Source organism: Varroa destructor, unplaced genomic scaffold (assembly GCF_002443255.2).
Source record: "Varroa destructor unplaced genomic scaffold, Vdes_3.0 BEIS01000001.1, whole genome shotgun sequence".
NCBI lineage: Eukaryota > Metazoa > Arthropoda > Arachnida > Mesostigmata > Varroidae > Varroa > Varroa destructor.
In genome coordinates this window covers 20,643,024-20,660,016 of record NW_019211454.1, presented here as the reverse complement: position 1 = coordinate 20,660,016, position 16,993 = coordinate 20,643,024, and the positions used below count along the sequence as shown (strand labels likewise).

Genomic DNA, 16,993 nt, shown 5'->3' with positions numbered 1-16,993 from the left:
ACAACAACGTCTGGTTTGGCTTGAACAGGATAAATTTGGTCAACTGATGGCGATCCTTCCCGAAATCAAGAGCATGTCAATGCGGGGTGAGGAGTTCCTATTCTTTAAGCACGTGAATGGAAATGCGCCGACCCAGACGTTGCTCATGGAGATGCTACATGCGAAACGGAAAGCCTAAGATAAGCCAGTGGGTTAATCCGTCCCCAAGTTCCCCTCACCTGCTATTATACTAGACGCCTTCCTTGGACGGGAAACCGTTTGAGGGACACGCAGACAGGCCGTCCTACTGCATCTCACGAAGTCTGGCGACCACACACCTGGAACCACGACAAGAACATCTCGATCATAATCGATGATGACTCTGATCCTGCCCCTTCATCCCTCAGTCTATTTGATAGGACAACTGTAGATAAACAACAGCTGGAATAGTGACAACAACACGGAGCCTTTGAGGTCGTTCCATAGTACGCAGTCGTTCCGAAAGAATTAAGAAGTATAGGATGAGAAGGCGGATATATTAAGATGAAGAAACAAGTTGTTCCCGAGTGATTTTTTTGTAGCTCGAATCTGTAGTAGTCGTCGCCGCCGTCGTCGTCGTCGTCGTCGTCGTCGTCGTCGCCGCCGTCGTCGTCGTCGTCGTCGTCGTCGTCGCCGCCGTCGTCGTCGCCGCCGCCGTCGTCGTCGTCGCCGCCGTCGTCGTCGTCGCCGCCGTCGTCGTCGTCGTCGTCGTCGTCGTCGTCGTCGTCGTCGAGGGAACACTGCCAGAGTCCCTGAGGCCGCGAGAAACTGCGCGCGATATTGGCGGCCAGGAAAGCCGAATGCCGATGATGGTCGGGTCGATGAAGTCATTGAATATTAGCGCCCACGCTACTCAGCTTTGACGATGAGTCGCGGCTGAGGTTGAAGGCGTTGATCGATTGCGACGACACTAGTTAACTATCTGACCTTCAACAAGTAGGCAACTCGCTCCAGCCGCGAGGCTCGAAACCGGTGCCGTGGCCCGGGACCAGTGTTCGTTGTGATAATTCGTTGATACACTATTACTACTACTATTCATTCATCCAAACTAATTCAACGAGTTTTTTGAATATGTATATCTGTCTACTTTCCAGGATATGTGACATGCTAGGTTGAAGAGAAATAAATCTATTTTGGGCTGGTTTGAGGGGCAAACGGCATTCGGAAAACAGAATAGACTGATCATACGTAACCGGAAACTTTCGGCAGCCTGAAGACTTTCTGTTTTCGTCTGCTAGCGATCACTCTGCTTAAGGGAACTGGAGCATTTCCTTGGCGTCATCAGCAGAGGCACATCGAACTAATTGCTTTTCCGGTCACGCAGTTCAAGTTGACATCATTGTCAAGGCGATCTTTCGCGTTGGTTCTAAATGACCCGCAAGCAAATTTAAGCTGCTGTGACGCTACAGAGTTATCTCACCATAATATATACTTATCACCATGACCATTATATTAAATATATACATATATGTAATGATGTACACCCGTGCAGAAAGCAACTTTGGACATGACACGATATACTAGGAGATATATATTATATATACATAATTATAAAGTAACAACTATATACATAAATATATACGTATGAAAATAAGGTGATGATATATTGCTTGGCGAGAGAGAGAGAGAGAGAGAGAGAGAGAGAGCGAGAGAGAAAGAGCGAAAGCGATATTCATGGTTAAAGTGAAAGTTATATTTTTCTTTTTCGTACTAAAACACTACTGCGATGATGCGATTTACCGCTGCGATATCTACGGATATTGATTATTAAAAAACTGATAATAAGGACAATAGAGAGGAATGAACATATTTGTGGTATACAAGCGTCATATTGATAAGAAGATTGAAAAGGAACCATGCTGCTGATCTAGAAAGAAATATACCGATTTATCTCTTACAGAACAACAAGTTATATATATATATATATATATATATATATATATATATGAGTAATGCATAGCGAGGAAGAAAGAAGTAAACATTGAAAGCTGAGTTAAAAAATGTGAGTACCTTCCTGAACGACCGAATAAACACCAGTTGGGGCGTCAAGTTCACAAAGAGCTACGACGAGTGGGAGGGGGGGGGAGGGGCGTCAAAGAGCGCGATACGAAGATGACAAAAGGCTCCAGTTACATATTATTATATACATATTATAACTATTGTTATTATCATTAATATTATAATTAATTATCACTGCTATTCTTATTAGTTGCTAGTATTATTATATTCTGTATACAGATTTTTACCCGAGTGATCGGGGATTTGTTTTTCTTCCTGCGCCCACTGCGGGTAGCCCGTTGTTTAATTTGTTGCTTTGCATTATCATTATTATTATTAAATGATGACGCGATGTGATAAGAATGCTCGCCTGCACCGATCGGCTTTACAAAAGATTCAAGTGTATTGTTTGCTCTATAGCTTCAACAAATGCACATAGTGCAGTACGGTATAATACGTCTTGGTGGAAGCATCATCTCAATCCAGATGACGTCTGTTTCCTGGTTCGAGGAAACGAAGAAAAAGGAACTGATCTGTTCGTGCTACCTATTACGCCCGATGAAATCTATCAGACAATTGTCACGCATCAGGCTCTACAACAAGTAACACATTTATAATGTATGATATATATCGAGCCTAAACAGTTTAAAAAAGACAATCTTTATCTAGTAATCCGGCTTGCGTACGTACGTGCGTGCGTGCATGCATGCGCGCTGCTACTTCAAGTAGTTCTCATTGGCTTTCCTTCAGCCGCGGCATACAGCGAACAATGAGCTGTTCGACCTATCGCGTCATTGGATTTGTACAGAAATTTTGTATTCAATGCTTCTTTCTTTTACGCATACACACAAAACATCATCATATCCATTGTACACGTACACTCATCAAATATGATTTCTATCTAAATGCGATGGCCGAACCACGCTACCGAACACTGCTTTACCAATGCTACTGCTGCTGTGGCACCTGCTACCATCAGGCAATGGTAGCGAGGGTGATAGCGCGGCTGCTGCTGATAATAGCGATAACGTTGTGGTCGGGGTTTGTTACTGCTTCTCGAAGTTGTTTGATGTTTGTAATCACCAAAGGCGCCCGTATTAGGGGGCGGTTCCTGTTGATTTGACGCCTATTCATAGCTATACCTTTTCTGGGCAAATGGGCACTGCTTCACTGTATAGACACCAAACTGAAAAATATCTCACACTATAAAAATTACACACCTATTGGGTCATCAACACCATCATCACCAGCATCATTGTCATCAACAAACAACAACAACAACAACAACAACAAACTTTTAGGTAATTTTAGTATCGGGTCTCATGGTTGAACTGGGTGATGGGTACCGGACAAAGAACGTTTACAACACAGTTCAAAGACAGCACTATTATATAAATGTAATTTCTAAAAGCGATATTGTTTATTCATTTGAATGATTTGACGGCTAGTGGAATGCTAACTAGTTCCCCTTGATCCTCCTTTGTTATACAATGATCTTAGAAACACAAAAAAGAAGATACACACCATGTACACACAGGACGCCTTGACACCACAATAAAAAAAAACCCGTTGTAGCTTAATAAGATCCCGTTGCGCGCTGTGTCGAATTATCTTATATATATATATATATATATATATATATATATATATATATATATATATGTGTATATATATATATATTGCTGATAGAGTGCTACTACACAAATAAAAACGTAGGCAGTAAGTAAGAGAACAAAGGGCAAAATGGAACGTGTAGCGTCGATAAGATGTGGCACAACCAAATAGCTATTAATTAAGGACGACCACCTTTATAATTACAGTGCGCTATAATTTATGGTCGAAATAGCATAACATGCTGTGAGTTTGCCTAAAAAAATTGACCACGTTTTCTGGGTTACGAGGGCAATTGACCCTCGACTAGAAAGGTGTCCATGGATAAACGTTCGATCGCACAGCGTTCAGAATTATACACAAAGCAAGTGCGGCGCTTCGTCTGGACACGGATGTGATACAAGCAAACTGACAACGCAATTGGAAACACAAGATAGCATAATAATCTTATCTAATCAGATAGGAAAAAGAGATTGAAGTAAGTTAGCTAGGAATCTGAAGTACACACACATGCAGCGAATATACAGATACATCGACAAACACACAATCTCATATAGAAGAATGAATATACATCTTGTTCTGAAATCAACTTCACAATGGAAACACAATCCGACTGAATGTACGGCAAGAAAACAGATGAAAATCACACGAGAAATATCGAACGAAGGCGAAAGACGGAGGGCCGCTCTGAGAGCGTATACGACCGCTAGTCTCGGAAGCCCGCCGCCCGCCTCTTTCTTCAGTAGAACATAAAACAAAAAATGCTACTCTTTTTAAGTGAACATATACAATGCTGATTACAAGCCGACGGTGATGATAGTGTTGATAGCTATAAATAATAAAGGTGTTATATATTATTAGCAGCAGCAGGGCAATTAGGCGATCAAAAACCGTCGTCAAAAGGGCAGTTGCTTTAGTTATGGGTAGGAATTGGGGAGTAGACAGGACACGGTATTGCTGTGGCCACAGTTACGTCAACCTTAATAATAATAATGATGATAAGATCCGACAGAAATAGGAGCGCTTGGTTTTCTGTTGCCTATAGATATAGAAGTCAAAACCAGATTGTGAAGAAGATTGTTGGGCAGCGGGGCGCTTTCGGCACTTGGGTACATTTGACTTCTGGCTGCGACATACACCAGGTTGTTTTCTTCATGTAAATATGACAAAATAATAAAGAAATTGTTGAACTTAAATAATGTGTTCCGTCATTAATAAAGTTAACATAGTACTAAATGCGTCTAATTAAATGGAAACACTAATAAAGTAAAACGAGCTCCACTTACTTTTGTATCGATGGGATTTACAGGAAAGGTATACTGCTTGCTGCAAAACATTTAGATTCAATCAAAATCATTAATATAGTTTTATATCTACAAAGGCACTTATCTTGCCCTCATAAAAATACTTTTCTGTATTCCTACAGAAAATGTCCGCTCGACAATTACAGGCAAAATTATCAAAATGGAGAAAAGCTGTGCGCCCATGAAGTCTTATGAAAGGGTCCAATTTTTTCGAAACAACTCTTGCACCTATTGAGTAATGTAGCCACTTTTTTTTTTCTTTTTACCAAAAACGATATGAAATACATTTTTAAAAACCCTCAATGAACGGTTAAATACGTTTAGAAGTGTGAGATGACAGAAATTTTGCGCTAATAATAATTGTCATGACTACAGACATGGCTCTTAAAGTGAGCTATCTGAAGATATGTGAAGCTATTACAAGAATATTAAATTCACAATACAGGTTAAGCTGTACCAGCGTTCGAGAATCGCTATATATGTGTCAAAGAAAATGCTTGAGAACCGATAGAATTCGTTCCGAAAGTCAGATTTCGTTCAGACATGTCGTATTCAACATCGTATTTTTCTACTAGGAAAAACAAAGATCCTTGGGGTCTTTTTCAAGATACCTTCGACATCTATGTGCAGCCTGTTTGCGGAGGAACAGAGTAGTAACAAGCTATTTACTGTGATGACTGTATATGCCATCCATTGTTGTTAATATTAGTAAAAAAAACTAAGCGCCTGTTCGCATAAATCACAACTCATCATGAAGGAAGCAGAAGCTTCGTATTTAGAATTTGAACGAAGATCAGTGGGATCGTCCAGTGCCTTCCGCTAGCCTTGCTCCTACAGAATTTGAAAGACCTTTCATCAATAATAACTGTTTGCGGTGCCTGAGGACGATACGAAATATCGCCGACGATATTCAGTACTAATAACTTGTAATAGATTTTACGGTATATTCCTTCAAAAGGAAATAAGGCGAACATAAATATACTTAGTCTACGTTTCATATTAAAAAACAAAACATGCTGTGATATGAAATGCAAACTGGATTTTATATAACAACACATTCTTGTGGGGGTCCTTTTTGGTTCTTATCTAGCTTCAACAAGTCGTCACTCGGTGTGTCGCAGCGGGGCATTTATTAAGCAGAACGCCATGGAATTCTGCTAGCTACTAGGTCACTGAGAAAGATTCACTCTTCAAAAATTAAATTTCGATCCTGATAAAGCAATATTTCTCTTTGGCCAATACAAAACAATGGCTAAAATTGATATACTTGTCAAGGGCACGACCATTAGAAAGAGTCAATTTGCCGTAATCGGCTAGGTTTGCCAGAGAGATTTATGAGAAACTAATCATTGATTAATTTGATAGACAGGATTACTGTACGATAAGTAGAGCCTAGAGTTCGAGCGGTGTAGGACATCTAGATACCTATCATCGGTAGGGCTAACCATGGGCCTTGTTGCTCACTGCCCCCAATTTCCCCACGTGGTTGAAAGCTCATTAGCAGGTTTTCAAAAGAATGTCAATGGAATAATGTAACTATGCCATTTGGCACAAAGAGCCAGAACCCAGAAAGAACGAATTAGAGACTCAAAGAAATTTAATGAAATCATTTCAGCTCTCGAGTCCGATTGCACAGTACAGATGCGAGATATGTTAAACGGGTTCCAGCTCATGAAAGCGGCTTTGATTATTTACACTGGTACCCTATAAAAACGTCAGTAGACATTTTGCCAAACGATACCATATATAACGACACCGACACGTGGTGTTTGGAAGGCGCCATAGTGTGCTGTAATTGGTCTGTGGCGAATCCAGCGTGCGAATGTCTCGCACTACGACCCGTTCTATCAGACCATCTAACGCCACCGTTGGTAGCAGAACAACTAAGTGGTCGTGTGTAAGTGGGCCTGACTGGTCCAACCGTTTGCAAAGTATCTAAAAACGAAAATAAACAACAGATGTCAATCGCTGCGTCAAAACAAATGTACATAAATGAACCTGAAATGTTTCATGTTCCCTAGCAGGCAGTAATCACTCTTAATCGAAAGGTAGAACTGTGTGATGGTTTGCTAACTCCGAAAAAGAGATAGGTACGTCTTGTGCAATGTTCTTCAGAACAAGTTAAAAGACCGTGGATTCGCCGTGTCGAAAACTGTGTTTCGATGCCGGCCCAAGAACGCTGAGTTCAAGAACAGTGGACAGTGAATACTCGAGCGAAACAAGCCAGTTTTCGTTCCCAGTTCTCAACTTAGGTTGAGAACTGGAAAACAAAAGTTCTCAGACCTTCAGACGCATTGCATCGTATTGTATCCATTTTAAAGTTACGATGTGGTCTATGATTTCTGCAAAAGACTCTCGGACGATATGTTTCGCACGGGGAACATTAGAATAGCAGAGTATGCAGAGGTGCTCAAGAGGAAGCCGATGAAGCTACCTGACGGTGATGACGTTTTCATGCACGATAAGACGCCTTGTGAAGGCCACCTGAGTATGTCTAAGCTACTCGTTGCTAATGACGTTCAAATTTTGTCGCGACCTGCTACTGCGACAAACTTTAATCCCATAGAGAGCATCTGGAAAAACGTTCGAAAAGGACAGGAAATAACAAATGTCCGGGAAATGTAGCAACGGGATCCATTCACCGTTAGCTGACTGCATCAAAAGCAGGTTCAAATAGGGGGGCGACAGTTACCACTGCGAGAAGCGGTGTCAAAAAATAGCGATGCTCGCAGTTTGTCAGTAGTGCGCCTCCTTTGTCATTCTTTATCAACGTTTGGGGTACTGGTCCAAAAGTAGAATAATATCGCTTTCATAAGTCAAAACCCGTCTCGGTTTAGTGCTGTGTAATTAAATCGAATATTTGACTAAGCTCGTTTAATTCTGTTCGATTGCCGAAAGCTCGAAATTGGACCATTTTTGAGAGGCTCAAACATTGGGCTACTACCGGTCACAACAGGTTGGTTCTCCTAAGATATATCCTCAAGTGTGTGATTAAGATCTCCATGCTATCTACTCTAATTCGGAAAAACTCCACGCCAGTAGATCTACATTGGTTTGAATATTTAGTAGAGTAGGGACCAGTTGCTGAGGGTTGCCTAATAGTATTGAAAGCCTTGCAGTTCGTATAGCCAGGTATTTTAAAGACAATGTACAGCTTTTTATGCTACGCCACATGCTTACTTTCTGCGTGTTACTTTTTGTCAGATTTTTCTAAATCTTAAATGGGCCCTTGCGGTTGTTGACATGCGACTGCTTACAGGCAAATACTAAGTTGAGCCATCTAACAAGATGTGACCAAATACGCTGGAGTAAATACGACTGAAATACGTCACTGTCCTTCCATATCAGCATCGACGCGTTGGAATTCTAGCGGAATGACTGAAGCACGGCCTAATACGACGGTGGCAAAGCATCTAAAATCAATATTAAACTTTCTAGTTTCCGGCGTCAAATGGCAAACATTTCTTGGTAGGCGGCAATAAGCTAATGTATGTAATGTTTGAATCAAGTATCTTTAAGGCTTTACCACTTGTTGTAGCAAAAGTATACAACCCTACTTACTATAGCAGACCCACCGCAATGAGCCATATAACTAACTTCCACTTTTTTGATGAATACAAGCTTGTCGTATAGAATTTATCGCGGAAAGTTTTAGGACAATCCCGCATAGGTAGGTCATTTACACTATATACTATGTTTGTGGCGACGGCCTGAAGTACTGTAGATATTCCATTATTTCCTAGACTAGAATTATGGACATTCAAAAAGATCTAAAAATTAAAATCACAGATAATAGTATTTTTGTTTACAATCAATGTATCCTCAGGGACTGTGGCTCTTTCGTAATATTCTGATGTTGTATTGTTCCAAGCGCATGTACAGTTTGTAATTCGGAAACAAAATATTTTTTTAAAATGTGTTATTTATAGTTATTTCATTAACTACTAGCACAAATCTTTCTTTTTTTCCTGTCGCTAAATTAGTTAGTTGGTTTATTGAAGGCTGAGGTGAACCCCTCAGGATGCCGAGATGAAATTTTTGACCCCGAATACAATAGAAGCATTTGCAACAGGTGGACGTTTATTCGTTTGTCCGTACTGACTGACAATCACGTGTATATATAAGTTTAACTTCCATATATACATATAGTACGGGAATAAATGCAATATCTGATACGAATCTGTATATGTATGTAGGCCTGACACGCATGGTCCTTGGTATAGCATGAAGTTTTGCCTCGAAACGCGAAGTACATACAATGATACGGCATCAATATAAACAAATAAATCACATGGATACGAAACGACTATTCGCCGTAAACGTTTGAGCTCTACTACTGAGTGGGGACAATAAGTGTTTGTTACAGATTATATATGCATATACACATACGCAATCTGTTACTTTGGGTAACCAATTGTTCCGTAGAATATTGGTTAAATGCAACGATCGAATATCTGCGTTGCATCAGGGCAACGTTCTTTTCAGAGAAGCTAAGCGCAAAATAAAGATGAGGTTGTATTCTATACAGTCGGATTTTAGCCTAGCTTTTATTAGCTACCGACCTTCCACGTCGTAGCGACCACTTAACCAACTTAGCCCATTGTTTGCTTCCATCATGCCTACCGCTACCACTAGCACCGTAACCAGCATGTTTGAACTAAGTTCTGCTAAGGAACAAACTCAGTACTAGGATCTTGGCCTGGCCACCATATCCATTGCCGCTTCTCGATAGAATCCTAGCTCCCTTATCGATAACCTTTATCTGATTGATTGTTCTGATCACGTGCGTCGGTCGGGCGACAGTGATTTTCCGACGGCGCGTCCGTGACCACCGCCTTCCCATTACTGGCACCCTCTACGAGAATAACAACAATGCTATCTTCGATGCCTGCTTCTCCCCTGGCAGACCACCCGTCTCCGTAACCTAATTCGCTATTGGACCATCCAACAGAACCTCTATGAGCATTGCTTGCGGACCAAGCAGCATCGCCTCTTCTACGGAAGCCGTCCTCGAAGACAGGAGCGAGCAATCAGACAGCCTGCCAGAACGAGCGCGTGTGTAACACGAAACGAACAACGACGAAACGCAAACAATAAATATTACTTTTCGTTGAGAAAAAAAAGCGTGATACAACTGCAAGTTGAACCTGTGGCGTTTTTACCGAACGTTACCATGCAAAAACTAAACGCAATGCAGTTTTTTAGTCGAAATGATAAACAATCGCCGTATGGCGAAAGAAAGATATCTTGCGAGGAACTTAAAATGTGCACTTCAGGTTTGCGCAAATTTTCACAAGTACCTTCTATGAGTGCCGCTAATACCATTTGAGTATGACTAGACCCGTGTAATCAATTTCATTTGGACGTTTATTTTATTTTTCCATTTCTTATGTGCTTTTATTAGCGGTACAGAATGGGTTTGTGGTTATCATGTCATGCGTGACACGGTCCATGAACGTACAATGATAGCGCAAGGAAGGCTATTCTTTGCCAGAAGAAACTGTAGGTGTCGTACAATCATATGTTCCTGTTCCCTTTATAATTTAGGGAAAGTGACGCAAATGAACCAATGGCCTATGTGTCGTAAAATCACTTGGGGGTGATCTTCGTGCAACAGATAAGCTTCGATGCAAAACAGCGCGCAAAACGTATCACTGTTACGTTCCGACCTTGGTAATGTCTTTATACAGTTGTACGATCTTAAATTATCAGTCATAATAAAGTCACCCTTAATTCCAACGGATTCCCATGGCCACCGGCTTGCGCTAGTGGTGAATGATACACTAATAGAGAAGTAATAGTTATATGGCAAACGTTTAGTTAGTAAAATATGAAAGAACAATTGTCAGAATTTGCTAAATTAATAGTGACAGTGATGAGTAAATATAAACAAGTCGTTCGAATCTATTGTGGACCGGGCCAAAGATAAGCCACTTATTCGCTGGACGACTACAGTAGAGCTGAAATATTAAACGATTTTTTTTTTGTCAGTATCAATTGTCAAAGAAGCGTTAAGGCAGACGACAACGTCTCGGACGTGAAGTGTGCCTGGCATCAAACCTGTGGTACTTTAAACGTTAATATCATGGTCGGCAATAGATCATATTCTTCTGGCCTGATAAAAAAAAACATTCCTCGATAACGATATTTGTGTTCTGATGCAGGCCATCGAACGTCTAGAAATGCTCTTAACTAGCCACTAATTGTAAGCGAAAATGTGCTCGGTAGTTACACAGAATGTCAAATATGTAGATTGTACGCTGGGGACTACATCCGTTCATACATATAATCAATATTAACCACGTTTGTGTACTAGTCTGCGTATTAGCAGGATACAGCAAATCGGCCGCAATGGCTTGTAAAGCCACAAGGACCATCGGGGACCACCTCCACTTTTTTTTGATGAGGGTGCGTTGTTTAGCACAAGCAGAAAAAGCAGACGCTGGACAACTCAGAGTCGCGACGGCGAAAGACAGCAGAAAATCGAAAAGGCACCTTGAAACCGCGGTAAGTGTGCGAGAATCAGCGATGGGGCAGTAGCAAGCCCCACCGCCGTGACTGAAATGCACAAGTACTAGAGCACATTAGATGCCTGGTATGAATAACTAAAGTCAACTTATATTAAGTTGTCCTGCATATTTGGTCGTTCATTAGTTGCGAGCATAACTAATTTCTTTAAACTTTCCGCGTTTTTTTTTCAAGTCACTCATTAAAACTTTCTAGGAGCCGTGCAGTGTAGTCGGTTGGCGATCAACCCAATCAGGTGATAGTACCTAGTCGGGTAGTTCTCTTAAAACAGATTTTGCTGGCTTATCCAACGGGACGAGAGAGAACTAGGTAATCGTTTGCCTCAAAACTAGGTGTCAGTAACTTGAGAAGGTTTTCCAGTATTTTTGGTAGCCGACATGACTCTCCTCTTTTTCATTGAGAATTGTTTTTTGGGAGGAGAGAAGGAACCCCTGAAGTACGATGTGTCAAGGAGGCTTATTGGAAGGCTACGGAGTTAGCCTAAAGCGTCGTCAATGCTTTTTGATAACGAGGGATCCACAAGCCAGGCACCTTTAAGCCAAGCAAGAGAGATTTCATGTCCACCATATAGAACATTATAATTTCTTAGCTTTAAAAGCGTGCTGCTGTTGTTAGATATTACCTTGTGAAAGTTCATGAAGCTTCTAGTATATAAGATTATCTTTAGCCCTATAGGTACGGTTGCAACGACTTATTTTTTTTATTATAACGGCCGTCTCCTGCTGTAAATGGCTAATATCTTCAAAAGTGTATGACATTTCTGTTCGTTGGCATCGAGGGCGTCCCATGGTTAGTTTCAACCACCTGACACGATATCACCAGCGAAGTGCACTGAAAGAGTGCCCATTTTTTTGCCGGCATATTACTCAATTTTGTCAAGCAACGGTTGGCCGGCATATTTAGCTAGTAAAGTTTGTTTCAATATCTAGTCAGCCTTATTAGCGTTTGAGTGGTGTCAAATAAGAATTTTTTTCTTGACACAAATGCTAATAGGTCTTTAACCGTGCTGGAAAGTTTTAAGTGAGTAATTTAAAACTTTGGTATATTCTGAACCACTGGAGTCGCTGGAGTTTAACGTGAACCTTGTCCATTACCACATCAAGTTGCTAATAGTAAAATTCAGCCGTAACTAGCGAATTATGACTCATGAAGCTGCCATATGTAATACCTGTAATAGACTACTTGCTTTGGAGTGATGTTCCTCTAATATTTTTATTGATGTAAAGTGACAATGAAAAAAGCAGGCCTTTTTACTTCTCGTTTTTGATCCGTGCTCAGGTCGTCCGATGCCCGCTGTCCGATTTCCTATTTTATTTATTTGACTGAAACAAACAATTGCAGTATTTTTACTTGCACCAGAAGCTGGGTGCTAACTTTGAAATGGGCTGGCTTTCACTAGAGTCGTTAACAATTGTTCGTCTACTTTCACGGGAAGTCTTCGACGGGACTCATTTTTGAGCTAAAAATGTCCTTGTCAGGATTTTCTCAAACCAATGGCTTGCAGTAGTGGATCCCTCACCTACAAATGCAAAGTTGACAGAAAAAGCAGACTATGATTTCAAGGTATTCGAATATTTTTCATGGTCCACTGCAATGTTGAAAGCCCAAGTGACGATTTTGCAGCTAATCTTAATTTCGGTTTGATATAGGTTTTTATATTTGATGCTTATATAGATAAATTAATAATAAAATTAGACTAAGTATACACTCATGCGTTGCAGTCACGTTTAAATTCAGTAAAATTTACCTATCTCACAAAGATCCTTAATATTGTTTCAAACGTTTGCAGCTTTACAAAGGCAGCAGTCTTATCCTGGAGAGCTAAGGCACATCTCCTTGAGTATGATACCGTCATAAGTATGGTATCGCACTATGGTATTAGCACTACGAAATAAAAAAGCATTGGCTTAATAGTTGTTAGTATGGTTGCGATGCCATTTCGTGGCTCTGTCGGGGAAATCCAGGGGAAGCCCATTAAGGCCCACGACGTCTACGCCTTCTAGTGGGCCAAGTATTCGATATTATTTCAATAAGTAACTTCGAAGACTTGGTCCGACAAAAGGGAATAGTCGGAGAGTGTACAAAAGAAAAAACGGACATATTTTTGCGAACTACTATGAATGTTATGCTATGGCTCATGTTTTTATGAAAAAAAAAACACAATCTAAAATAATAGACAGTTAACTATAGATTGATGTAGAATGGCTGCGACAAAGGCGGTGGGTATGGTGAGTATCGATAAGTGCACTTTAGCATGTAGAACAAATGTGTGCAGATTGCTTATAGAAATGACAGCATCAGCATAAATGGCGAGCCGTTAAACTAAAAAATGTAGGAAGTGTGATTGTAAAATACAACTTAAGTTGGTCGCAAACTTGCTATCTTTTTTGTTCCCGTCAAAGTTTCCAAACAGCATTTGAAGAGGGTCAAAATCAAAACAGAAGAACACATTTTTTGACAACAGCTTTTCTATATACTGTTTTACTATTTTGCTGTTTCCAAATAGTCAATGTACAAACGTATTCAGTATGTTCTATGTCTGGAGCATAAGTGTTTTGGCCTGCATGCGTAAATAAAAACTTTCCAAATTAAATTGTTACTAAACCAACGTGGCGTCATTTTATTCACTTAAATTTATTACTAGTATTAACATGGAAATATTGAACTCAGCACCGGTAACCTGGCTGGGCCTGCTTCTATTTTGCCTCGCCCGTGTTATCGGTCACAAATGGTACTGTCCTTCGAATTTTTTTGTCCTCCTTCTGATGCCTCGAGCAAATGTCTGAAACTTTAGGCTTTGACTTGAAAAAATCTAGGAATCATTTACCCTTTGCTGGCGAGCCTAAATCAATAAATGTGTTCCAGAAATCTGTGCAGTTCATCAACTGGATGGATTCACATATATTTATTATCGTCCTTCGCTAAAGTTTAACTTGGTAAAATTGAGGATTCGAAAACCTATCTGTGAGGAGTCGTGGGTTCGAAGTGTTCAATGAAACGTCATGATGAGTGTTTGCTTTACGTGAATTGAACAAAAAAAGAGAGACAATGTACAGATATAATAATCGTAACGCAAAAAATAGATAAGTAAAGGTTGTCGCAACCGATCTATTCACGAACATCGTTTTACTAGCCACAGCTATTCGAGCCTTTATAAGGCAAGATACATGTAGAAATTCGTGACTAATCTCTAGCGTTGAACGGTTATCTGCATGGAAAAAAGAGGATCAAGGAGAAGGCGTTTATGTTTGTGTCCAATCACGAAACCGTCCGTATACGCCCTGAGTATAAAATATGGAAAAAAAGAAATAGCACATGTAATTACTCGAAAATACAGATATTAAGATTAAAAGTATGTTCTGATGTGTGTGTGCTTCGATCAGTTATGCAACATGTAAAAGATTCTGTCCTTCCTCGGAGTGCGTCTCTTCCCAATGCGGCTCGTCACCTAGTCTAATTTTCGTCTTCCTTCATCCAAGCTCTCATTAGCTGAGGAACGATTTCATATTTTATCTTGGTGCGGTCTCATTTTTTTACAGTCGCGTGTTTGGGCTGTACACGTTTTCGGAAATGTTTACGCTGTGTGTGCGTCTTAGGTCTCATCATGATTTGCTAGCTTGAGCCGCAGTAGGCATCTGGCGTGACCTTCGCACGTTGGAAAACATTGAGGAGAAGGCTTACATTTGATGATAAATCACGCTTTGGTCTTGTGAGTAAGGCTCGTCAGGTCTGGCTTTAGGCACTAATACTTCACACGAGTTGATTGTACTAGCGTTTGGGCTTTATGGTTCCTGTCAAAAGATATGCTGTTTATATTTGTTGCTATCTGTTTGCGATCAACAAAGAATGTATAGCTGTTTCAGCCAACGCCATTCACAACTCGTTTTGAATGGCGGAAGTAAATTGTCTGGAGCCGCCAACGTACTCCCTAGCGTTCGCACAATGGCCACCTACACGCCTTTACCATTTATTAAGAAAAAAAAAACGGACCTAACTGCGAAATTGGTCTTTCACAAAGCATTTCGGTCCTGTTAGCAGCCAGCGAGAATTCAAAATGTAAGCATAAATTTGAACATCTAGGAAATTGCTAGCGGAAACTAAAGAATGCCACAGAAGGGGTGTCAGAGAAGCTACTTATGATCCTTTTTGTCTACCAATGCTTCTAGGCATACCGTCATAAGATAGGAAAGGCGCCAATGTTGCTGTATGCGACGATCTCAGCTGTACACTGCACACGTTTAGAAGGGGAAAGGAAAACGTAGGACGGCCTTCTACGATCCGCGCTATGGTGAACGGGGTATTCCAGCGCGAGCAAAGTTGGACTGCAATCCGATTTCGGCTGCTTATAGAAGCCATAGGGACACGAAGGAAAAGATAAGAGAGAATAACACGGCTGCATAGAGCGCAGACAACACTGCTATAGTGAATATCCAAATATACTGCTCAGTGTCCGTAAGCCAAATTTTTACATGGCATTTCGCGTTAGATTACTGATCAGAACTGACACACAAATGTACTGAGAATGTCACGTGACTAGCGTAGTAAAGAAGTTGTATACGTGACGCGGCTGATACATTATAGGTAACTGCTAGGGAAGCAAATGTCTAATACATGACGCACGACCAAAAACGGAGTTAAATATTGTATATATCTATCTATTATATATCATCTATATATCTATATTTATCTCTCTCTGTCTATCTCATCTAAGTACCAGACGAAAACCTATCTGTTTCGATCAGGTCATCAGTGAAAAGCAATTCATATACGTGAGGTTATAAGGTAGCCGATTGTTCACCGAGATTTTAGGTAAACCCCATATCTTTGTTGTTTACCCCTCAATTATCTCAAAACGGATGCAGTATGTGGATGGATGGATGGATGGATGGATGGAGCAACCTAATGAAGACCGTACGTCCTCTAGCGAAATAGTGCACCGGTTCATAATCGCTGGTTTGTGAACAGTCAATTGCTTGAAAATTTGGCATATTTTACAATAAATGTATATGTCTATCGTACAGCCCAGATTTAAACCCGCTGAATTACAATGTATGAAACGCTGTAAGTCTCGACATAATAGCTCCGAGCCACTCTCTCGTGCTATTAAAAAAGGCGCTCGCAAGGGGCACAGTTGAAACATGCCTGTGAGGCTGTAATTGAGGTGAATAAGGGTTAGAAAATTCGTTGAAATATTTATTTTCATTTACACGTAGTCTTAAAAACAGGTTATGAGGAGAAGTCTGCATTTAGGCCGATCACCTTATGTATATATATCAGCCAGCTTGTTTCAGGTTTTCAGGTAAATAATAAATACATTGTTGCTAAATAAACCTTACGAGAACGCCGGTTTATTGATTTCAGTTAAGTCCTTTACGGTTACAAAACATGTCACATTAGTTCTTTTGGCTAACTATTTGTAGATAGCTAGTGTAGGATGTGACAATCGAAATACTTTGGCGTCTGCTTTTGTTTAGTAACATTTAGTTTTACATACAGTGCTGAAACCTATTACGCAGTGAGATACTGCACCGTAA

The 16,993-nt window shown here is 40.5% G+C and overlaps 1 protein-coding gene across 8 annotated transcripts in view; it reads left to right on the top strand.

The window, feature by feature from the left end:
* LOC111243546 (nuclear hormone receptor FTZ-F1-like) overlaps positions 1–16,794 on the top strand; it is a 105,262-nt gene extending 88,468 nt beyond the window's left edge. For 7 of the 8 annotated variants that reach the window (XM_086977383.1, XM_022789295.2, XM_022789294.2 and 4 more), the window contains one exon: positions 29–4,826. In XM_086977383.1, the coding sequence (XP_086833509.1) occupies positions 29–178 (150 nt within the window). In that variant the 3' untranslated portion in view covers positions 179–4,826. Of the gene's footprint in view, positions 1–28; positions 4,827–8,190; positions 11,439–15,625 lie in introns of those variants that run through there. The other variant, XR_015319101.1, reaches the window with a different exon arrangement.
* Positions 16,795–16,993: the final 199 nt, after the last annotated feature.